The 26,106-nt window shown below is 34.6% G+C and overlaps 1 protein-coding gene across 3 annotated transcripts in view; it reads right to left on the minus strand.

The window, feature by feature from the left end:
- Positions 1-26,106, minus strand: part of GBE1 (1,4-alpha-glucan branching enzyme 1) — a 284,943-nt gene that overhangs the window by 65,968 nt on the left and 192,869 nt on the right. For all 3 annotated transcript variants that reach the window (XM_082392426.1, XM_082392427.1, XM_082392428.1), the window contains 3 exons: positions 25,299-25,397; positions 19,682-19,792; positions 16,622-16,793 (listed from right to left, as the gene is read on the minus strand). In XM_082392426.1, coding sequence (XP_082248552.1) covers positions 16,622-16,793; positions 19,682-19,792; positions 25,299-25,397 — 382 coding nt within the window. The remainder of the gene's footprint in view (positions 1-16,621; positions 16,794-19,681; positions 19,793-25,298; positions 25,398-26,106) is intronic.

The raw sequence follows: 26,106 nt of genomic DNA on the forward strand, positions 1-26,106 counted from the left end.
GTAATAATTAAGTTCTGTCATACTACTATTTTAAAGTCTATAGCTAGGCATAAAATAAGCTGATCTTTAAAACAATATGTTAAATGCACAGCATTTTTACATTATAATAAAGAAAAAGAAAAGAAAATATAAAATGTGGAATGAATTGTTAACTACATAATGTAATTGATATTTTTTATTAAACTATATACAATATATTGGAATAATCCAAGATATCTGAATGTCTTCTCGTTTGTGGAAAGGTGTTATCAAGTATAACATGAAATTTTCACTTATGACCTTTATATAATCATAATGTATGTAAGATTAAAGTATTGAAAAGGTGTGGATTATATAGGTTTTCAAACTTTTATTTTTGTCATCTTTTCATCCCCAAATGGTCATCTCAGCACATCTCAAAATGGAACCTCTGAATGATGGTGGTTTTATGTATGTTGGTGAAGCTCAAACACCTATCATTAGTTTTTTGGGTTTTTTTTTAATTCCTTCACATTCCAAGTGTCTTTATTTTAATCACAGGCACCCCCTCCAGCTTTATTAAGATATAATTGACATATAACATTGTATTAGTTTAAGGTGTACAATGTGTTGATTTGATGTACTTATATATTGCAAAATGATTACCACCAGAGCTTTTGTTAATACCTCCATTGGGTCACATAATTACTATTTTATTTTTGTAGTGAGAACATTTAAGATCTACTCTCTTAGCAACTTTCAAGTATATAGTACACTATTATTAACTGTAATCAACATGCTGTACATTAGATTTCCAGACTTGTCTTATAACTGAAATTTTGTACCCTCTGACTAATATCTCCCCATTTCGCTGCCCCTACCCAGTCATTAGTTTTTTTTGCTTGATCACTGTCCTTTATTTTTTTTTAACTTTTTAAAAATCATTTTTCATTTTATTTGTTATTATTTTTTAAAATAAATTTATTTATTTTATTTATTTTTGGCTGCGTTGGGTCTTCATTGCTGTGTGCAGGCTTTCTCTAGTTGTGGTGAACAGGGGCTACTCTTCATTGCGGTGCATGGGCTTCTCATTGCGGTGGCTTCTCTTGTTGCGGGGCACAGGGTCTAGGTGCGTAGGCTTCAGTAGTTGTGGCACTCCAGCTCTAGGGCACAGGCTCAGTAGTTGTGGCTCATGGGCTTAGTTGCGCCGCGGCATGTGGGATCTTCCCAGACCAGGGCTCGAACCCGTGTGCCCTGCATTGGCAGACTGATTCTTAACCACTGCGCCACCAGGGAAGCCCCACTAGTTCTTATTAAAAGTAATTCATGGGGGCTTCCCTGGTGGCGCAGTGGTTGGGAATCTGTCTGCCAATGCAGGGGACACGGGTTCGTGCCCCGGTCCGGGAAGATCCCACATGCCGTGGAGCGGCTGGGCCCGTGAGCCACAACTGCTGAGACTGCGTCTGGAGCCTGTGCTCCGCAGCGGGAGGGGCCGCGACGGTGAGAGGCCTGCGCGCCGCGATAAGGAGTGGCCCCCGCTCGCCGCAACTGGTGAAAGCCCTCACACAGAAACGAAGACCCAACACAGACAAAAATAAAAAATATAAAAAATAAAATAAATTAAAAAAAAAATTAATTCATAAGGGTCTATTAGACAATGGCGTACAAACAAAGATGCAGAGCAGTTTCTGGATTGTTTCTCTCAAGCTATAAAATTCCTTTATAAAAACTGAAAGTTGACATTTTTAAAGTTTAATAGTATAAGCTTTTTAGTTAATTTTCAATACATTTCCTAAATATGTTTTTAAAGGGCAGATAACTATTGTATTGTAGGCTTTCTATAATATAGTTATGAACTGTTTCGGCTTTAAAAGTTATGCTATCATTCTTTTTAATTTATAATTTATGCTTCTACAGGTACAACTTACTTTAAGCAACTTAATGATATGAAAATGTTTTCATGAAAGACAAATCAGGTGGTAATTCTTTGCTATATTACAGAATTCTTTAAAATAACACATTTTCAATTGCATCTCAAATTATTCATTTTTCAAACTCTAAATTAAAGAAAACTTTTCCAAATGATAGTTACTTCATAATGTGAGTTATACCTATACTACCTATATTTTTAAAACTGCTTAACTCAAGCACCTGGATCATTTTTGAATTATGAAATAAAATGCAGAGGTTGATTCAAACTTGCACAAAGAAACGTATCTTTTATATGACCTACATAGACCAAAAATTTCAAGCACTATTACTTGATTACTTTGGATATAAATATGCAGTAAGAATAATTTACCTAAATAATATAATGATAGTTTTATCCTTATATTACATAACTTAGGTGGAATTAACAACTAAATTTCTCTTTCATTTTGAGGCAATAATCAGAGGGATCCTAGTATTCATATGGCTCTGGAAAATGGCAGTTTTATTTTCCTCATAATCTTCAGAAAAATCTTTTTTTTTTAATGAAGTAAATGATTTTGAACCCATCCACAAGAGATACATCCAATTTATTGATTGATGTGAATAGTGTGGAAAGAACTGAGACCTACAATTTTAAACCAATTTTAAAGAACTCCAGTGACAGAAGATCTTGCAGTGCTATATTTAGTGTGAGGTCACTGCCCCCTCAAATCTATCTCTCACATTTTTAGTCCAGTAACATATCTAAACTGTGGATCTGACAATGTCAGTCTCCTGTAAAACCCTTCAATAGCTCTCTATGACCTGGCCTCTCTCTCATCATTCATGTCCTAAATTAATATGTCCCTCATTTTGTTTCACCTTCTTAGCTTTTCGTAGTCACCATTCCAGTGAGGGACACTCACAGAGGATCAGGATAGAGAGGAATGGGGCACTTTAAACTGAACCCCCTTTCTGCAGGACACCCTCCCTTATAGCCCACCACTTCCTCCCCCCGAGTATCAGTTTAGTGTTCTTCCCTGGGGCACTCACACTGCTCAATGCAGATCTTGAAGGTGACATTTATCACCCAACACACTTACGGCTATCTGGCTTTGTCAGTCTCCTTCCTGGACACTAGGCTCCGTGAGCTAATGCCTACGTCTTCTCTTTGTAAGATAGGTCCTAGGCTGGTACCTGACCTGGCAGTAGGTGCTGAATCACTGTAGAATGAAGGAAGCATAGGAGACTAACAAGTCATTTGTAAGACTGGCTTGAAATTTGAGAATAAGTTACTTTCTCCCTTGATTTGTTTCAGATTGCTGCACAATATAAAATTTGGTTTGTTATTTTCCTCTTTGACTTACCTCCTCTGGAGGGATGTCTATAGCTAGAGATTTACCAACATCACTGACAATCTTAGCATACATTTCAGGTAAAATAATAATAGAGTTGGCCCTCCGTATCCCAGGATGCAGAAACCATGGATACAGAAGACTGTACTGTGTGATTGTGATTTTACGTAAGGGACCTGAACATCCTTGGATTTTGCTATCCTTGAGGGTCCTGGAAGCAATCCCTGCCCCCTCACGGGAACTGAGGGCTGATTATATTGGCTAATATGAAGTAGTGTGAGGCAGACAGAGCTGTGCTCAAATTCTGGCTCTTGTATTGATCTGAACAAGCCACTTAACATTTCATGTCCTTTATGTGTGAAATGAAGGCAATCATTCCTACCTCTCAGGATGGCAACACAGGTTTAAATGAGGTATTTATATGTAAAGCACTTACTGTACTGCCTTGCTCAGGGTAAATATTCAAGATATTGGAGCTAGTTTAAGACTAGCATGTTCAAAGACTGTCAAATGAAGACAAGTCACCCAAATAATATGCATGCCCCCAATCCCACAAGGAAAATATATTCCCAAAGAGAAACCTATGTCTCTCCAGTGAGAAAGGAAAAAGAAAAATTACTATATTTCCCAAGGAATTTAATCTCTCTACTACTAACTGAGATTAGTGTGTATATTTCACCATCCTGCTTTGTTTGGGGGAGTGATGTGGGGTGGAGAGTTAAAACTCAGATAATGATCTAAAGTTTTATAGGCACAGAAATTCACCTTCTAAATCCTATCTCCTGTTGGCAAGTTGCTCAGGAGAAATGCTGTCAGAGCAGATTATTTGTGTTTAGAGCAGTCACCATCACATCCCAAGAGATGACAGCCATACATAGCTCACCAGCTCTAGTAATATATAATCAATCACCTTTTGCATCCTATGGTTATAAGGATTTTTACAGCCTGCTTGAATAATACCGGAAGAGTCAGCCATTCAGTCTTTTAGCTAAAATAAACTCTCTGATCAATCCTGTTTGGAAGGAAGATCTGGGGGTTTCTTGGTAACCTCTAGAAGCCTATGAAAAGTTCTAAAAGGCTGTGAGCCAAATAACAAGACTTACTATATAGTAAAAGTGGAGAGAAGAGAATTAGTAAAGCAGAGAAATGATTCAAGAGCCTAACGTCACAGCAGAAATACTGTGACATAAAGAAAATCCATACCATGGGACCAGTGGGGGAGAGTGAGATGCTTATTCATTTATTGGCATATCCTTTAGGCAGATTCCACCAATAAGATGAGGTTATCACCCAGGTGGGCCTTTGGGATTGGATCAGGGGGAGGCTTAGTTAAAGATATAACTCTAAATTAGGAATCCAGGGCTAGGTATGATGTCCATTATATATTAATTTATCTTTACTCACTGTCCTAGGATAGTACCCTATTTTTTCCCTTCTTAGGAAGATGAGCAATTTGACAGAGGATCCTGGACCTAGCTGCCTCCCTGAATTTAGAGGATTCTTCTCTGGGGCACTGAAGCTCATAAAGTGAGGCTTTGGAGTTCTTTTAAAATGCTAGGTAACAAAGTAATAAAGAAGGTTTGATGAAATTTCTATGTTTCTAAATAATGTTAAATTATATAGTTCCTCCATTCTGCAAACTCAACCATCTACAACTCAACAATGGAGCTAGAGAAGTTTATATACTGAACTTTTAACCCAGGGCTATGTGGATAGTGAGTTCATTCAATGTTATAATGCAAACATACACATACATATACACACACAGTATACATACAGTGTGTGTTTGTGTGTGTGTTTTTGGGTGTGTAGTAGCCTAAGAACAAAGAATTCAGATACTAACTTTAGAAAAAAATTGTGTTCTTTTCACTGGGACTTATTTTAAGGTCCAGGCCCACTTTATTGTTTTGTTACATTAGGAAATCTGCTGTGCAGCCTACGTGTTGAACTTCCTATTTGTGATTATCTCGCCTTGAGGAGAGAGATGAAAAGAAAAATAAGTGTCTCCCATATGTGGGAATTTTCTTTCTTTATAAAGATATGATCATATACCTTCTCCAGGAGAAAAGTCAGTGCCCTAGATGGTAAGTTTTGGCTAAAAATCCGTAACACATGAGGAATAATATTCCATTGGTTAGCATGTTCTGCACAGAAGAACAATCTTATTTTCCCAGCAAGCCTCTCTAATGAAATAAACATTTGAACCAACGGTAATAATTAATATCTCTACTTTCTGATGCAGTTTTAGAGCAATAAACCAGAGAGAAAAAAAATTCTTCTTTCTGGTGTAAAAGGCTTAGAGGCAAATGACCAGAGAGCAGCAGACCTTGCTTAGATGGATAAAGACTGGGGTCCTGCAGTGGGTCTCATCTTATTGCTTTAACCATTTCTTTGGAACTTCAGTAGGAGGTTAGCCCAGCTGAACAGTAGTTTAGGGAGAATCATTTACACCACACCCAATAACACCACTGACAACCACAGAGACCCCAAAAGAAGCAATGCAGGGACTTATACAGATATCCTACCCTAAGATCAAGACAGGGAGAATTAAGGACACATAGGTTCAATTGCTTCTGTTTTCCTCTCAACATCCAGATTACTAGTAGACCCTTTTCCTATGTGTAAAGGGTGTGATGTATTCAACTTGAACAATGTGAGTGGGCTAGAGAAAAATGTGGATAAATTGCATCAGAAACATTCTTCACTAGGTTAAGATGAACTTCTCTAAAGTGACTCTTCTCCCAGGTTATAATCGTCAGCAAGGATTTGAAGGTTCTTGTGTGAAAATTAACCTGTCAGAAAGAACACTTCTGGTACTGAGCGGGGTATTTAAATCACGTCGGGAAAGGGACAGGCGAGTCCCTCAGCTAGCCCCCAGTGATCCCAGCACAGTCTGGATCTGTCTTTGGCCCAACTTTCATTTTTGCATTTCCTCCCCATCAGTGGATCTCTATGTTATATCTCCACAAATTAAAATCACTTTGTGAGATTTTTTTAAAAACCACTAGTGCCACAGCCTCACGATCGCTGACTCTGGCGTGAAAGGTTGATGAGGCTCAGGGTTCAGTATTTTAAAGACCCCCAGGTAACTGCAGCAGTACTTTCTTCTTAGCCCCATGCTGTACTCATGGTAAGTTCTCATTAAATGCCAGCCAAAATTGGTTATCAGTGTGCTGTGAATCAAATCAGGGCCATTACTTTTAAGTCTATGCCATTTAAAATAGATTCTATTTGTGTCTCTGAGCATTTTAACAGGGCTTCAAGCCATTTACAGCTGCTCATATTGAGAATTTTGCAGTTTTTCACAGCTCAGTTTTACAGACTTCTCCTAGCTGTGTCACATTCAGTAAACTTGCCTCAACAAGCTAAGAGAAAATGCCAAAAATCAGCACTCCTACTGTTCGGCAGAGTGTATTTTGTCCTCTTATAACTGCTTCAATTCCAGCACTTAGCAGGAAGACATTTAAATTTTTATTGTATTCCTATCTATCAGAAAAAAGAAGAATTTACAAGTTTGACACTAAACAATCACAGATGGAAGATGTGAAGTAGGATCACACATTTTACACTGAAGTATAATGTAGCTATCACTAAATGCAGACTGACACAAAATCCATCCAACTTTCCCTGTGGCTTCAGGGAGAATGTAACATATTCATTAAAGAATGTCCCACAGAATTTCAAATGTCAAAATACAATATAATCATATTGAGAAAATCCTTCAAATTTAGTAATGGAAATTTCATAATACTGCTGAGAGAGAAAATTGCCAGTTTGTAATTATGCCTCTTTCTCTGCAGGTACCACTCATTACAGAAACTAGGAAAACATCATGGTAATGAGATTCCTAAACAAGAAAGTAATAAAAACAGATGTACGCATACCAGATGACCACACTGTTAATAAAAAACGGTTTACTCCATTGTCATGATCTTAGTTTGTTTATAAATAGAGAAAACAATATAAGAAAAGTAGAAAAGGCTTCTCCTTTAAATTTTATCTGTTGATAAAAATCTATTTGAGGAAGCTTCTCAATACCAACCAGGAAAACTCCAGAAGCAGCCCCATTCCTGTTTGCCTTGTTTGCTATGGGAAGTCCAAGTCCAGCCTCCTGGTCCTTCATTGGCCCTTCACTGACAGCTGGACTCACCACATACCCATCATCTGTCCCAACTTCCCTTCCTTGTACTGTGCCCTCTATGATTTCTGTTCTAGAACCAGAGAACTTTCCTATATCTCTTACATCCTCTTGGAATTCTCTCTTTACTTCCTAGCCTTAAGGAATCTTTAAAAAATTTCAAAGCCCAGGCTATAGCCAAGGCCAATTCAATCACAATTTCTAGTATTTTTTGAAACTCTCCAGGTCATTCCAGTGTGTAATTTTGAGAATCAGTGATTTATGGGTTCTCTATAATATCAGCTATTTTCTGATACTTTCAAAACCCTTCCCTCTTTTGACAGATGCCTGAGAAAATTCCAACCCTTGATCAACCATGGCCTGCTAGGAAAAAAAAAAAAAAAAGTCACACAACAAAGAGGTTGATTTGGCTTATAATCTTGATTACAAATCTCAAATGAGCATTCAGTATTACCTAGATATCCTACTACAGTTCTCTAGTATTTTCACGTCTGAAGATATCTATTTCATACTTCTACTTTTTTTCTCAAAAGTCTCTTACTCCTTCTACTCTCAAATGATGACTTCACTGATAATATAAAAGCTATCAAGCATGAACTTCTTTGCCTTCACACAACTCTACTTACATCCAGAAATTGACATGAAAACAATTGGTTTAGCTGAATGAGTGAATAAATAAATGAGGGAATAAATCAATGAGTCCCAATGATTCCAGATTATTTCTAACATTTCAGTTTTATTCAGTAACAGCTGATGTCATGGGGAATATGTATTTTATGATTACAACATGAGTTTTCAGTTTTCTGGACTACCATGCCATATTATAGTAGTGACACATTGTTAGTTTTGTTGATTTTAACCCTGCTAGTTCAGTACTTTTTAAATGAGAAATTGGAATCACTTATGTTTTGAGATAAACCTAGAGAGTTACATGCAGCATTAAAATTGCTAATGGAATGAAGGTGTACTCATTTAGAAAATGGTATTCTGGGCTTCCCTGGTGGCGCAGTGGTTGAGAATCTGCCTGCCAATGCAGGGGACACAGGTTCGAGCCCTGGTCTGGGAAGATCCCACATGCCCCGGAGCAACTGGGCCCGTGAGACACAACTACTGAGCCTGAGCGTCTGGAGCCTCTGCTCCGCAACAAGAGAGGCCGCGATAGTGAGAGGCCCGCGCACCGCGATGAAGAGTGGCCCCCACTCGCCGCAACTGGAGAAAGCCCTCACACAGAAACGAAGACCCAACACAGCCAAAAATAAAAATAATAAATAAATAATAAATAAAAAATTAAAAAAAAAAAAAAAAAAGAAAATGGTATTCTATAACATAGAGTCCCCAGGAGGAAAAAGAAAGTGGTAACCGGGAAAGCAAAGCTTCTGTTGCAAGAATGATTCTTACTTTAGTTCAAAGGCTTTCTGAACAAGTGGAACATGAACATGACAGTACTGAAAGTGATTCAGATCACTCTGCATCTGAATCTCTGTCTATATGTGATGAAACTCAAGAAAATGAAGTCAAGTTGCTTAAAAAGATTGTCTTCAAGTTATAAGACACTTGGTTACATGAAAATGAAAATATTTGGAGTTAGCTGTCCAATGTAACCTTCTCCTACCATTGCCCAGTCTAGGATAGGATTACAAAGAGCTTTCTGAAGAGCCAGAAAATTTTTCACAGAAACTGACTTGGAACTAACTCGATGATGACAACACTTAAATTCACGTTATTTTTGTAATTCAAATCTTTAAAAATGATTAAATAATATTATTTAGTTTTTAAATTTGAGATTAAATTTTCACCATTTTGTTTGGATAGCTGATTCTTAAGATTACATATGTCTGCTAATATTTTAAATCAGCAAGATATGTGCTTAATACTTAGATTTTAATTTATACTTTACTTGATATTTTAAAATATGTACATGTTTATATTTTAAATGAATTAAATACTTAGGTTCTTCTCTTTTTCTAGAATTCTAAGCAGTCTTTAATAAAGAATACCATCAATGCATTATTTTGGTATTTCAGTTGACTCTTGAAAAATGACAAGGTTTATCCACTAGTAACTTACAGTTGGCCCTCCATATGCTTAGTGCCTCCACATCTGTAGATCCAACCAACCACTTAGTTTGTAGTACTGTAGTACTAAATATTGAAAAATATTCATGTATGAGTGGACACTTGCGGTTCAAAATTGCATTTTTCAAGGGTCAACTGTATCTGGAATTAATACTGCAGCATCAGTACTGGTGTTTTTTTCCCAGTACACAATTACTGGACATAGTAGCCCATTTGCCTGCCTGGCCACACCTCTCTATAGCAGTTCCTGACAAGTCACATGACAAGGCCATGCGACTACTCCCTCTGCCTCAGTAAGCTGGGTTAGGAAAAGGTAGCACTTCAAGATAACCAGAGAACCACCAGAAAATGGGGCAAAATATATCATTAACCACAGTTTCTTCTTCTTTGAATTGCTTTAGCAGTTTATCTACATACAGGTATAGGCATAGCGAGGAAACACTGTGGGTTCAGTTCCAGACTACCTCAATAATGTGAATATTGCAATATAGTGAGTCACACAAATTGTTTGGTTTCTCAGTGCATATAAAAGTTACATTTACACTATACTATAGTCTATAGTAATAGCATTATTTCTAAAAATAATGTACATATCTTAATTTAAAAAGTAGTGTATTGCTAAAAAGTGCTAACCATCATCTGAACCTTTGGCAAGCTGTAGTAGTAACATTAAAGCAAATCAAAACCACAATGAGATATCATCAAACACCTGTCAGAATGGCTATCATCAAAAAGTCTACAAATAACCAATGTTGGAGAGGATGTGGAGAAAAGGGAACCCTAGTACACTGCTGGTGGGGATGTAAATTGGTGAAGCCACTATGGAAAACAGTATGGAGGTTCCTCAGAAAACTAAAAATAGAACTACCATACAATCCAGCAATTCCAATTCTGAGAATATATCTGAAGAAAATGAAAACACTAATTCAAAAAGATAACATGCACCCCAATGTTCATAGCAGCATTGTTTATAACAGCCAAGATATGGAAGCAACCTTAGTGTCCATCAACAGATGAATGGATAAAGAAAATGTGATACAAAAAATATATATACACACACACAATGGAATATTAGTCAGACATAAAAAAGAATGAAATTCTGCCATTTGCAACAATGTGAATGGACCTAGAAGGTATTATGCTTAGTGAAATGTCAGACAGAGAAAGACAAATAGTCTGTTATCACTTATATATGGAATCTAAAAAATGAAACCAACAAATGAATATAAAAAAACAGAAACAGACTCATAAATTAGCGGTTACCAGTGGGGAAATGGAAGTGGGGGGGGGGCAAAATAAGGGTAGGAGATTAAGAGATACAAACTACTACGTATAAAATAAATAAGCTACAAGGATATATTGTACAGCTCAGGGAAATATAGCCATTATTTTGTAATAAGTTTAAATGGAGTATAATCTGTAAAAATATTGAATCACTATGTTATACACCTGAAACTAATATAATACTGTAAATCAACTATACTTCAATTAAAAAAAGAGCACTGATCACAGATCACCAGAACAAATATAATAATAAAGAAAAAGTTTGAAATGCTACAAGAACTACGAAAATGGGATAGATACAGGAAGTGAGCAAACGCTGTTGGAAAACTTGTGCCCATAGACTTGCTCAACGCAAGGTTGCCACAAACCTTCAATTTGTAAAAAACACAATATCTGTGAAGTACAATAAAGCGAAGCACAGTGAAACAAGGTATGCCTGCAACATATATTCACTGAGGTCATCCTATGTGTAAAGCAGATGTTTTTCATTCTATATTTATTTTTAACCAACAAACATTAAATAACCACTGATTATAAAAATAGCATAGACATATCCACATAGATCATCAATAATCACATGCCTTATTTTTCTAATCTGTCTCCTTTTAGTTATATTACAAATAGATAAAAAAAAAAACCATAAAGCTAGTAAACCATCAGTCAATACCAGGCGTTTCTTACTGAAGAATTCATGCTGTTTTAAAGGGATTGAAAACCACATTTTTTCATTAAACTTGCCAATCAATGAATGATCTCTAAATTGATTTCTTCAGGCCCCAGTTTTTTCATTTATTTGAAGTTTAATATTCCCAACTGACTTTAATCTCACTCCATTGCTTCAGTCCTACTCCTTCTTAGACTTCCCCTAAGTTTGTCACATGGCTTTCTTGTGCCTTTCTATTTTTCTATGTTTGCCTGGCTGAAGCAGCTCATAAATTCCACCAACAATCTAATCTCTTAACCCAGTTTCCTACATATTTACATGACATTCTCTGCTTATCTCTATCACTGTATCTAGTGAATGTACTAGGTCAGAGATACTTGTCTGGATCCCCTTTTGGGTTTTGAGACCTTGAGGGCAAGAACTCTTTTTCACCCAGGAATATCCACCACTTAGCAATACCTGGTACATAGTAGATACATATAAATGTCTGAAGCATGAAGGAATGTTATAAATTGTGTTAAAACACATTCTAGAATGTGTTATAAATATATTAAGTGTATAGTTTAAATTGATATATATGTCAAATTCACTAACTTTTTAAACTGAAGTTGCTTTATATCAATCTACCTCTCTCTCTCTCTCTCTCTCGCTCCCTCCCTTCCTCCCTCTTTCTGTGTGAAATAAATCTGGGCACAGGTAGGCCAGAAAAACATATTAAGTTTTATACAGTGCTCACACACACTCATACACAGATACCATATAATATATAATAAATGTTAACTGATTAATATCATATTAGCTTATCCTAGAAATGAGCATCAAGGCAAACATCACACCTCTTCATACATGAAAGTTAAGTAAGATGTTTTAGCATCAGCATTCAGCAGATATCACTATGAATTAAAAACAAAAAAAGTAATCTTAACTCTTAGTGAGATTTACTACAGAAATGGCTTAATTTCTGTATAATTAACCACATAATACCACCTAGGAAAATGTCATTTGATTTTTAACAAAGAATTACTACCTTTACTGATGTTTTCAAGAGGAAATGACTTAAATATTTCAAGAAACTTTTACGTTAAACAATATACCATCAGATAAGATTCTAAAGAAACACTCTTGGATGGAATTGAAACGTCAGCGTTTAGGACCCATATATTCAATGGAATAGCTAGTAATATTAAAAATAGTAATAGTAAATTTAACTTAAAGTTAAATTAAATTTAAATAAACATTAACTATGAGTTATGTGCCTGGCAATATTCTAAGTCTTGTGTACGTATTAAATCATTTCACCCTGAAAACAATCCTCTGAGGCAGGCACTACTCCACTCTACCACTGAGCAAACAAAGGCACAGAGTAATGATGCCCCTTATCCAGCTCACACAGCTAAGCTTGGATTCCCATCGAGGTCATTTTCTTAACCACTATGCTCTACCTTTTCTCTAAAAGATATTTATTGACCATATTTTGGTAGCTAATCTATACACTGATCTAATAATAATTTTCACTTCTAATTTTTTCACATTGTAAATAGAAGAAAAAGACAATCAGCTGCTGTCATTTTCTAGCTGTACAAGGTGTGTCCCTTTTCCTCTCTGAGTTGTAGCTTTAGTAAAATGGGACTTGGAACATCTACCTAGGTACCTGAATATTCTTCTTTCACCCCATGTTTCTTTGCAAGCCAGACAGTATAAAAAAAAAAAAATTTATGAAGATTGAGTTAGATGAGGCATCTGAAAATGTTTTAGAAAATATAGCATGCTATGTCAATATAAATTTACTTTTATTAATATTTATTATAACTCTCTTATGATCAATGGTATAAAAATATAAAAATAATTTAACTATCCCTGCTCTCCTCTTCTATATTTGATTCTTTCATATGATGATATGATGGAAGAATAGGAAATATAAACCTATTTATTCATAATCATTAAAATAACCTAGCAAATTAAAAAAAAAAAAATCATAGCAAATATTCCCCTGGCTTTAACCAGAGTGAAAGAATTTTTTTAAACTCAAAATTACGAGTATATAAGACAAAAACAAATAAAATAAAACAAATCAGCCAAACTGGTATCATTGTGAGAGAATTCATATTGATCTTAATTATTTTTGATAAACAGAACACGTATCTAAATGCCTGATGAATTTAGGTAAATAGATTTAAATGAAAAACTGCAAAAGTATTTTGTTTTCTTACTTCTTTTAAATCATTCTTTCTCTACTAGAGGGAAATAAAATTCCAGAAAGCTAGTAAGTTTTAAAATGCCTAAAACATGAGTAAACAACCAGATTGCTCCTCAGTCTTGAACTTCTTAAATTGATCTTTTTAAACATTAATTTCTTACATGCCACTTGAAAAAAAAGTAACTTTCCTTAAAACTACAACTGGTGATTGCAGCTAATGAACTACTGCTAAAAATAACTACAAGGTAATTATATATATGCATATACGTATATATATAAATATATAAAATATCCTTTTTCAGAAAAATGTGAGTCTTGTGATGTGCTAGATACTGTGCTAATTGCTACTAGTTCATGAAGATATAATAGTGAATAAGATACAGATGACCCCTATTTTCATTCAGTTTTAAATGTATCAAGGCAGCTATATATTTAATAGTTTTTTAAAATGTAATTTTGTTATGTGCCACAAAAGGTAGGTATAGGGTAATATAAAAATGTATAATAGGTAAAACTAGTGAAGTTTGAGGCTTTAGAAAAGACTTCCCTAAGGAAAAAAGATTTGTAAATGAAGGATTTTGTCAGGTATGGCAGGGGGGATCTGAGTAGAGTGATTTCAAGAGGGGAGAACAGAAAAATATACAGAATTCACAGTGGAAGGAAGTTGGTACATTCAGTGAACTGAGAGAAGGCTTGCTTGACTGGAGCAGAGCCATCAACGGGGAGACCCATGGGAGACCATTCATGCAAGGCTTAGAGGTCAGCTGGAGGACACTGCAGCCATTGAAGCCATTCAGCAGGAGAGTGCCATGATCAGAAAGTGGAAAAAAATATTTAAAGTCATGATAGCTCACGGGGAAATATCAAATTTCATAAAACAACATCAATAATCAGAAATTATAGAGACTTTGGAGATTACTGGTTTCAAAGTTAGTAGAGAAATGCTAGATTTAGAAAAGACATTGAGACAGAAGCAATTTTTAAAAAGTGCTATATATTGGAGTTAAACATTATAAGCCATTTGAAGGACAAATGTAAGAAGAAAACTTCAAAAGATCTTTGAGTCCTGTATCAAATAATAATTTCAAAATTATATTTGATACCACAAATATGGTCAATTTACAGACCTTATAGAGAGATGCTAGAAATAATTATGTTTATTTAGTTGTGTTACTATCGAAAGTTCCATGGGAAGAGTTTCCAAAACAGAATAGCATTTTAGCCATCCTCAGGCTGAATATATACAGTTAAGATTATATTAATATAAACATTTCACAAAATTTATGAAGTTACTGGAGATTTGTTAAGATCTTAGCTGTCCATGATCCATTTTTACCCTCAGGGAAAATATTGACCAAGACTCAAGAAACAGTTCTCATTATGAACTTTCATCAGACCTTTTTTAATCTGAAAGTTATCAATATTAAATTAACTAGGGGCATTAATTCTCTGTCATCTGCAGATAGTTTTGTTTTACTCTGATGCTCTGTTGTATGCTACAGGCTAGAACTGTCTTCAACAAAGGACAGTCTCAGGAAAAGGACTCTATCAGGTACCTCAAACTACTGACACTCCCAACTCTTTGCTATAGGCTTCTGAGCTGATACTGCTTACACAACTTCCAGACTAAAGCAGTAAACTAAGTCAGGATTACTAGAATTCTCAGATGCAGTGGGCTTCAAGAATTAATGACAGGACTAACAGCATGAAATCAGAGGTCTTATTTGATTTTATTTCTCTAACAGGAAAGTTGTTTTAGTTTCCACATATATAAGGAAGCTCTTTCATTTTCTTTTTAATCTATCTATATACACTGCAACAATTTAATAAACCCTGCTTTTGTAAATGAAATAAAACATTAAAAAATCTCTCACTTTACATGGTGACATAGTTGTTTACCTAAGTTCATTGACTCCACCTTTTCATCAAGATATAATTGAATAAACTGTGCGACTAAGGCCTTACTGGAAAAGCCATACTCGTGAATGATGTTCATTGTGTGAAGGAGGACTAGTTGCCTTTTAGGAACTGAGGCCGGCTTTACTTATGAATACAATGCCTGCAAAGTCCACCCAGGAAGCCCAGCCTGGTGCCTGAAAGACAAAGTGCAGTCTCACCGGTCATAAGGGCCACTTCCTGACAGGTTGGGAATATTAACAAATTTTGGTGATCCTGAGAGGAGAGGGATGCACTGAAAGGTACAGGTTGTACGGGTGAAATCTGGTGTATGGTTTATTGGGTCTGGCTTCCTAATCTCAAGTTAGCAAACAATAGAGGCTTTTAAAAGTCCAATCTGAGATTTTTTAATAAAAATTTTCAGATAGAAGTGAATTAATCTGAAGCTCTACAGCTTTTATTGTAGAAAAATATCAGTCTCCCATATGCATTTTCCAGTCTTTCCAGCTCTCTCTAACCTAAAAACTGGTGAAATTTCCTAAAACTCAAATGGTCATGGTTGACCAAATAGAACTGAAGATGGTATTAGTTGATTTTTATATTTTATCATTCAAGATCCTTCAGACAACAATGACCTTTGAATATTCATATTTTCCTATTTTTTAAAACAAATATATTTTTTTGTCCATCACAATATCTTGGGCGTTGGCTTCCACATTTATAATACAAGAATACTGGTATACAACTACCTCAAAGAAGACCAATAATATTAGCTCAATATGCTATGACATGACAATTATATCCTTCTTATGTTCAATGTATTACAAACACTATAATAATAAACTCAATGATTAAATTCAGAATAATAATTCTGTTTAAAAAAGTTCACCCCACTTATTGACAACAATATTAAATAAAATACCAGCCATTAGATTACTTTTGCATCATGTATTAGTATAACAATCATCTTAAAGTAATTTAATTTTTACAGTTTACACATGACAGTGATTTAAAGAAATAAAGTTATAATTTTCTATTTTAAACCTGAACAACCAAACCAAAGTATTCTACATAACTTATGTCATATATAATATTAGTTAACATTTTAAACACAGATTGGATATATGTTCAGCTCATACTTACCCATGAAATTGAGATAGCCTTCTCCGCCAAGTGCATGAGTAATGAGTCGAATCATTTTATGAAGCTGTATTCCACGATCAATAACTGGAGTAAACGGGGTTAGAACACTCATGTTGGTATACATTTCAGCATCCATCAACCAAAATGCCAGAGACTTATCCCCAACGAGTGCCTATAAAAATAAAAGTCACTGAGATAAATGCAAATAATAGGTACTAAGCAGCTGTGATTTATACTAGAATAACATGTAGTTATACAGAATGGAAACAATGCAGAAGAGGTGTGTGAATTAATATTAATTTCATGTATTTTCCAACAGTCACTATGCTGAAGGTGAGCTGGTGAAATACATGAGAGATCTCATGTATCTTTGTTTCTTTCATTTTTAAAATAGCTTGGTGAAAAGCTCATGATAAGCTACCTGAATATTTGTTATAATAAGCTGATGCTTCACATTTTTTGAAGTTAGAATAAACATGTATTTTAATGTTGAGAATACTAACAGATATTTTTTCTTTTTTTTAGGATTTGAATAATGAATTTTTTTAATTGAATGAATTCTTTAAATTCTATAGTGCTTTACAATTTTCAAAAGTTTCACATACATGATTTCATATAATCCCATAATCTTACATTAAACTATTAGAATACTAATAGATTTTAAAAAATATCTTGCATATCATGATTTTATTGTTTTGAAAGAATGGAAGAGTTTCCTAAAAGTAATTTATATGTATATGCATTTATATGTATATAGATGTATTTATATATATAAAATATGTATATAAATATATTACAATGGACCCTCTCCCCTTCAGCAGCAAATTGACAACTTTTTCTTAAAATGTAAAATTTGCTTTCTCATTATATTTGCCATCTAATCTAAAATTAGTTTGTTTTATATGAAAATATAATAGTTGACAAATGGGGCAGGTAACTCAGAAACACCTTGAGCAGCAGAAGAGGCCTCTTAACAATCTGAATCATTTACGGTTAAAAATAGCTAACTAATGCCAAGTGTTATTTATTGACAAAAAATTATATATAGTGAAACATAGAGACTAAACCATAATCTCCTCACCCTATTACTGTACGATTATTTTCATTTTTAGAAAAATATTTTTACTTATAAACCTATTTTAATCTCTAAGCAATTTTCACATATATATTCATATTTATAATTTTTTATCAGGTTTAAAATTCAGTATACATTTGCTTTTATAGAAAGAACTAGGTAATTTGCATCTCTTTGTACATTCCTGACAATTTGTAATACAAGGCAGAATTATGTGGATCTTTAAAGTATGAAATAATTGGTAAATCCATACTGTTTCTGTACATTTGGGGAGAAAAATTATGAAATTAACCTACCAGTTTCATCTTCAATTTGTTTATTCCACTCATTTATTTATTCTTTTATTCATTCATATAAAATACACATATATTGGGAGCTCAAAACATGCTACAACTGCTAGGAGTTTGTAATAGAAACATATAATTTATGCATGCATTTTAATTTTCATATTGTTATGTATTTGACAAGAGATTCCTCCATCCTTAAATTAATACTATTCATTTCTTATTTTGTTATGTTTTGGTTCTGGTTTCTTCATAGGTATTTATTTGATCTGCTCCACAGCCAATTTAAGTTGAAAAGAAAGTACTGCCCCAACTAGGAAGACGTAAAACTTAATATATGTCTACTTTATGAGTGAGCAAACTTTCTGTACAGGCCAAACAGTACATAGTGTAGGCACTGTGGGCTCCTTCCTCAGTCTCAACTACTTAAACATACCATTATGGCTCAAAAGCAGCCATAGACAATAGGTGAGTGAATGAACATGGCTGTATTCCAATTACCTTTACAAAAACAAGCAGCAGACAGAATTTGGCCCATGGGCCTTGGCAGCTGACCTCTGGTCTACTTATACTTTCTTAACAGTTAAAGGAGACACCTGAAAAACTACTGTCTACCTTAAATTGTCAATTTCTGCTGAAATACCAGAGGAGCTTATTGTTTTAACTTTAATTTTCTGAATACATATACTGCAAATAATTTCAGAAAGTTTTACTGTCTTTTTAATGTATAAGGAGTTCATTTTATGTTGTTTATGATGATTCATAGGCTTTATGTAACTAAATGGCCTTTTCCTGCATTTATTTATGTTTATTGAGTGACTACTAGGAGTAGCACAGTGCTAAGGCTGGAAATACAAAGGTATCAGAAACAAATTTTCTGCTTAAAATGTGATGAGAAAGTGAAGAATGGGGAAACTATTTTTTCCCTATACACCTGGATGAAGGCTTCAGGGAGAATATATCTGAGCCAGGGCATTAGGTCTTTACACGAGCTTCCCAGGGGAAGTAGGCATTTGCAGGTGTGTGGGGAAAAATACAAGACTGGAGCAAGGTTGACCTACTCAGGAATGGGTGGAAATTTAACAGTATTGAAGAATAGAACTCTTGGAGGGTTGAGCAGAGAATAACCTTTGGCATGGGCCTGGATATGACAGGCTGTGAATGAGAAGCTTTAACCAAAAGATCTGGGTTGACAAAATTAGCTTTGCCCTTTGGAAGATACCTCGGACTATATAACGGAGGATGGACTAAAATCAAGAGGGACAGAGGTCAGGGCGATCAATCAGCAAAAGATTTCAGTGACGGAGGGAAAAAATGATGAAAGCTTGTGAAAAGGCATAAAAGAAAATCTTTAGAAGGAAACCTAAAATGGAAATTAAAATTAACCTGGATTAGCACCAACATTCCTCTCGTGACAACAAAGGAAAACATGTAAGATAACACTTGAAACTGTCATTCACAATCATTTAATTACAGTTTGGCAGGGTAAAAGTGGTACTGCATTTTGAAGCTGGAATTTATGGATCTATAAAATAATTTTAAAATGTTTTTCAAGTATGAATAGTTGTCACATAAAATAGACAGATAACACATTACATTAACTGTATTAAACTATAGAAATTTGTGCTGTGATATGTTTATAATTAGGTATGTTAATAAATACAGACAGAGACAGAATGGTTTATACACATATTTATTTACCTGATCATGGCTCTCTGCATAAGCAATGTACTTTTCAAGGCAGCGTCTGTTTGTGAGTGTATACACTATATTGCCCATATCCCAATCTTCATCTTTATATTCTTTAAGTAACTAAATAAAAGACAAAAAATAATTCCAATACACCATTATCATCCTTACTTTAAATCCCAGTCTGAGGGTATACATCATATCAATCCAAATTATTTGAGATGCAGATATAAGCACAGCCACAGAGCAAAAATATCTTTGTCAAAACTTTTACTGAAATCACAGCTTTTATACAGACTATCCAAATGACAGTGGTTTTGCGTGTGTGTGTGCATGTGTTTGTTTTTCTGCAGATGATTTGATCACTGCATTTTAGGATTTTTGTAACCTTTTTCCTCTGTAATAGCTGCTACCTCTTGATTAATGACCACAGTGAAGTGTTGTTGTGCAGTATGTCTTTCCGCAACTTCCACAAGGTAGAGATATACTTGCTATGTTTTTAGGTTTGAATGAAAAAAAAAATTAGCAAGAATAATGTCTCATTCCATTCTTAAAAAAAAATTAAAACAACTGTTATTTCAAAGTGTAAAGCCTAATTATCATGAAATAATTATCATCTTAACAGATCACACATTTTTGTTTCCACTTCAGTTGCTACTCAGTCTCCAGTGTGGCTTCTGTTCCACTAACACCCCTTCAGTGCAAATGACCTTGCCAAAATCTCAGACTATGATTGTCTCCTAGGTCAGTAATTGCTCTTTCTTAGGCAAATGCTTGCAGTACATGATGATAATGCTGACCCTACCCCTTCCATGAAATGCTTTCCTTCTTAGTCTACCATTGCAAAACTCTTGATTGTTTTGTTTTGTTTTGCCACCACTCTAGACATCCTGTAAAATCCCTTCCTCTGCCTATCCTATAAAAGCTGGTGCTCCTCAGAGTTAATAGCATAAAAATAGCCTGTTCTTTTACTCAATGCATTCTTTCTAAGTGGGTTCATTTCTCTTGTCCAAAAGTGTCAACAGCACGCGGATAGAAGCAGAATTCTAAAATGGCCCTTATGATTCCGGCTCCCTCAGAGTCACATCTTTGTATAATCCTTAACCTGGAGTGTGGGAGGGACCTTTGAATACAATGGGTGCCCTTAGAAGAAATTGTGAGATAATAACAGTAATGTTTTAAGTTGCTAAATTTGTGGTAGTTTGTTACACAACAATAGAAAATTAATGAAGATTTTGGTACAAGAAATGGGGTTCCAGCTTGCTTGTATCTTCCTTTGCATGTTTTTTTTTGGCTCAGTGGAATTCAGAGGTGCTTAGCCATCCTGCGTAATTGCACTGTGAATCACTGAGCACCAGAGGACAGGCTGTATTAGGCAGACTAATGGCCACCCACAGGTGTTTACATCCTAATACCCAGAGTCTGTGAATATGTCACCTTACATGGCAAAAAGGACTTTAGAGATATGTTGAAGTTAAGGACATTGAGATGGGTAGATTCCTGGATTATCTGGATGGGCCGAATGTAATTGCAGGCATCTTTCTTAAAAGATGCCTGAATTGTCAGAGTAAGAGAGAGATTTGAAGATGCTACCCTGTTGGCTTTGAGGATGGGGGAAGGGACCATGGACCAAGGAATACAGGAATACAGGTCCATGCTTTTACAGGCTTTTAGAAGCTAGAAAAGTCAAGGAAACAGAGCCTCCAGAAGGAATGCACCCTTACTAATGCCTTGATTTTAGCTTAGTAAGACCCACTTCAGATTTGTGACTATGTGACAGTAAATTTGTGTTATTTTAAGACACTAAGTTTGTGGTACTTAGATACAGCAACAATTTGAAACTAATGTATAGACCTATACAAATATGCCCAATTAAGTTCGACTACTGTGTAAAAACAATTCAATGGAAGTATGTTCAATGGACTTTTCAACAAATCATGCTGAATGAGTTAGACATCCATAGGCAAAAGAAAAACAGAAAAAAACCCTTACACGTTGACTGCACAAAAACTAACTCAAATGGACTATGGGTTTAAATATAAAAGTAAAACTATAAAATGTTTAATAGAAAACATAGGCGAGTCAAAGAATTCTTAGGCTTGTCACCAAAAGAGATCCCTAAAAGGAAAAAAAAAATGATAAATTGGCCTTCATCAAATTTAAAGGAAACAAAGAACTTTTGTTCTGTGCAAGTCCACATGAAGAGGATGAAAAGACAAGCAAAGACTGGGATAAAATATTTGTCAACCACATACCCCACAAAAGAGCTGAATCTAGACTATATAAAGAACTCTCAAAACTCCACAGGAAATAAATGATCCCATTAGAAAATGGTCAAAAGACATGAACAGACATTTCACCAAAGAGGATATACAGAAGGCAAATTAGCACACGAAAAGATGTTCATCATCCTAAGCCATTAAGGAAAGACAAATTAAACCCATAGTGAGGTATTTCTGCACACCTGTTAGAATGACTAAAATAAAAAATAGTACAATAGCAAATGCTATTGTTCGATGATGTACAGAAATTGGATCTCACCAAAGTTGCTGGTGGGAATGTAAAATGGTACAGCTACTCAGAAAAATACTTTGGCAGTTTTTTAACAAATTAACATCCAACCACTATAAGACCCAGTAATTGTACTTTTGGGCATTTATCCTAGAATAATGAAAATTTATGGTCATACAAAAATCTGTACACAAATGTTTATAGCAGCTTTCTTTACAATAGCCAAAACCTAGAAACAATCTAGATGTCTTTTAATGGACGAATAATTAAACAAACTGTGATACATCCATGCCATGGAATACCATTCAACAATGAAAAGGAATACACTGAAGTAGAGTCACAGATATAGAAAACAAACTTACAGTTACCAGGGGATAAGTGAGGGAGGGAGGGATAAATTGGGAAATTGGGATTGACATATACACACTACTATATATAAAATAGATAACTAATAAGAACCTACTGTGTAGCACATGGTGCTCTACTCAGTACTCTGTAATGGCCTATATGGGAAACGAATCTAAGAAAAGAGTGGATATATGTATATATATAACTGATTCACTTTGCTGTATACCTGAAACTAACACAACATTGTAAATCAACTATACTCCAATAAAAATTAAAAAAAAAAAAAAGTTGAAAAGGAATAGACTACTGATACATGCAAGAACCTGGATGAAATCCCCAGAGAATTCGACTGAGTGAAAAATGGCAATTCCAAAAGGTTACATACTGTATAATTCCATTTATATAACATTCTTGAAATGAAAAAATTATAGAAATGGAGATCAGATTAGTGGTGGTCAAAAGTTAAGGAGCGACTGGGGGAAGAGGGAAGTGGGTGTGGTTATAAAGGCAACATTTGGGAAACTTGTGGTAGTGGAAGTGTTCTATATCTTGACTATGTCCATGTCACTATCCTGGTTGTGATATTGTACTATAGCTTTGCAAGATGTTACCATTGGGGAATACTGTTTAAGAATTCACCAGATCTCACTGTATTATTTCTTACAACTGCATGAAAATCTACAATTATCTTAATATAAAAAGTGTAATTAAAAAAACTATATATAATGAAAAATACCAGATGCTCAATAAATATTTGGTGGAATTAATAAATGAGTGAATTCAATTAAATACCTATATTACCTTTACATGAACACTTCAGTTATTAGATAATAAAAATGATCAAATAAAATGAAAGAAGATACAGCAAATTTGGCATATTTTAGATAGGCAAATATTTGTTCAGTAAATGACTAAACTAATATGATATCCCAAACTACTGATTTTGAACTCTACAAGTAGAAAATGGTAAATAATTTGCTTTTGAACAACAAAAACATGAATGAAATCTAGCATTCTAATCTAACGCATACCCTATGTGTAGATAAAATGCATGACACATACATTCTGAGTATAGTTGTCATTTCTATCAATACTCTTGTGTGTTTTATTGACATTTGAAGGGATGATAATCATTTACGGAATATTTTTAAATGCACAAATTATAAAAGGAGAGGAAAATCACTGACTTTTTTTAAAAATATTATTTTAACTCTCTCTTGTCTTATTAACTAAGGCTCCCACTTTGGTGATGAAAAAAGATGTTAAATAATTACATAAAACAGGAGATGATATCTGTCTTCAGAGGCTTTACAATCTACAAAGACAAGATGGCCATATCCTAAACAGAGGACAATACACTTTTTTCTATTTATATGATGTACTGCATAGTACAGTATCTTGAGCATACAAGGTACTGAAATGTTTAGTAAGTTAAATTTTTTTTAAAGCCTGACATGATTGCTTAGAGAAGGAAATATCCTACTGTGAGCCATGACTGACTGGGAAATAATTCTAGGTTAATGTACACCTTGAAATATCCTTGAATTTGCCCAAAGACTGATGAAGGCTTTTCAGTAAAAAAAGTAAGATTTGGCACTTGTGAGGGGAAAAAAGTCTGTGTGGAAGATTAGAAATAATAAAAGATGGGGGGTGGATAAAGAACCTTCAACTAAGGTAAGAAACTTGAAGACCACAGCATTTTTTTTAAGTGACAAATACAAAGCAACTTTCCCAGGTATTAAAGTTGGAACACACATTTGTTTGTTCCTTTGATTTCTAAGTCTAATCGCCTCTGTAAAACCCTTGCTTTTCGACCTGACAATGTTTACGAAATCATTATAGATGGAGAAGCGGAAGTTGTGCTGGTAGAGTTTTAATGTCACAGCTGTGCACTGCCCAAATTGCCTAGGGATACAGAAAAGACAATTAAGAGATGATTACAATAACTACTTCCTTCAGAGTAGGCTTTATGTTTTTTCTATGCAAAGTTAAGCTCTTCCACCGTTGTGATCTCATGGCACCTGTTCATGTCTGTACTAAAGGGCTTATCAGAAAGCAATGATTATTTGATACGTATCTGACTCCTTATACATATTCAGCCTATGATTACAGACTTGGCCACTCAGAAATGTTCTACATCAAATCTATGTAACAACTTTAGTCTTTTAGACAAACATAAAATGAAACAAAATATAATCCAAACTACTTGAACTATCATTAAATTTAATAAAATTGTATTAGAAATTATATGCAAGGTGTCATGTATAATTATTCATTCCTAGTGCCTAACACATGGTAAGGGCTTTTAAATGCTAAATGAAGGAATGGATAAATCCAAATCTGTTGAGAAAAAAAAACATACTATGAAGCAAGTACTGGGAATTAAGGAGTGACTTCTACATTAATTGATGATTTGCAGGCAGAAATGGATGCGTTGATGAAGTTTAATGTGTTTTAAATATAGAACACCGAACTTTCATATAACTGCATTGATAATGCAAAATTCCATTTACACAGCTAACATTATATCAATCATATTTTCTCTGTGCCTGTATAATGTAAGTGTGAATACTTTAAATTAGAACTTTTAGAAGTTTGAGAGGCACCTTATTAAAAAGCACAAGAAGCAACACACTAATGAGAGAACTTAATACTTCAATTATATCTGTAACTAATGATCACAACCAAGAAATAAATCAAAGAAATAATAAATAAACCAACATAATACATAGTATCCACAGGAAAAAAAGAAATTTACATGAAACCTTACCTGGATCCATTTATCTGGAATTGCCATGGCTAATCGATAGTCAAAGCCACCCCCTCCCTGGGAAATTGGAAAACACAGAGCTGGCATTCCTGATACATCCTGAAATAAAGAGCATCAGCATTATCAGTTCAGATTGCTCAAGTTTTTACTATATATTCTTCTGACAGTAAAATCCAGGCCAATGAATACAAACAATAAATAGGGGTGAATACTCGTGGAGTATTTTGGTAGCATAACTGTAAAAGTAGATAAAATTGTGATAGTGTATCTCATTTCCCAATAAGATTTTGTGTAATGCTTTTCATTTCAGGACAAATTTGATCTCTTTTCCTTAGTAGCACATAGAGAACAAAAACTAGTAAAAGTGTTATTGTTGAAACATAGCTTCTTACACTAATTTCTGAGTACTATATTTATTAACTACTGCTTTCATCAAACATAAAAATACATGTGCCATATATCTGTTATTCTTGTTCTCTCTGTATACAGCATGGACATATAGTGTATTTTGTGAGAACTTAGCTTCTGATGAAATGGAAAGTAGAGTTAGCACACTAAGAGCGAAGCAGCAAGATGGCTTTCACTAGAGTCGGTTACACTTGGAAAGGGTCTTTGAGGTTATCTAGTGGATTCTCTTCATTTAGAAGATACAGAAATCAAGGCTTATTGAAGTGAAGGGATCGCTAAAAACATGTTTCTCCATGGTAGAGCCAGGACTCAGACATCTGGCCTTTTGACAGGGTCTTCCTACTGTCATGCCACCACTAGATTATCGGTAATCAAATAAATATACAATCAAACAGATAAG

Source organism: Balaenoptera borealis (genome assembly GCF_965194805.1).
Source record: "Balaenoptera borealis genome assembly, chromosome: 5".
NCBI lineage: Eukaryota > Metazoa > Chordata > Mammalia > Artiodactyla > Balaenopteridae > Balaenoptera > Balaenoptera borealis.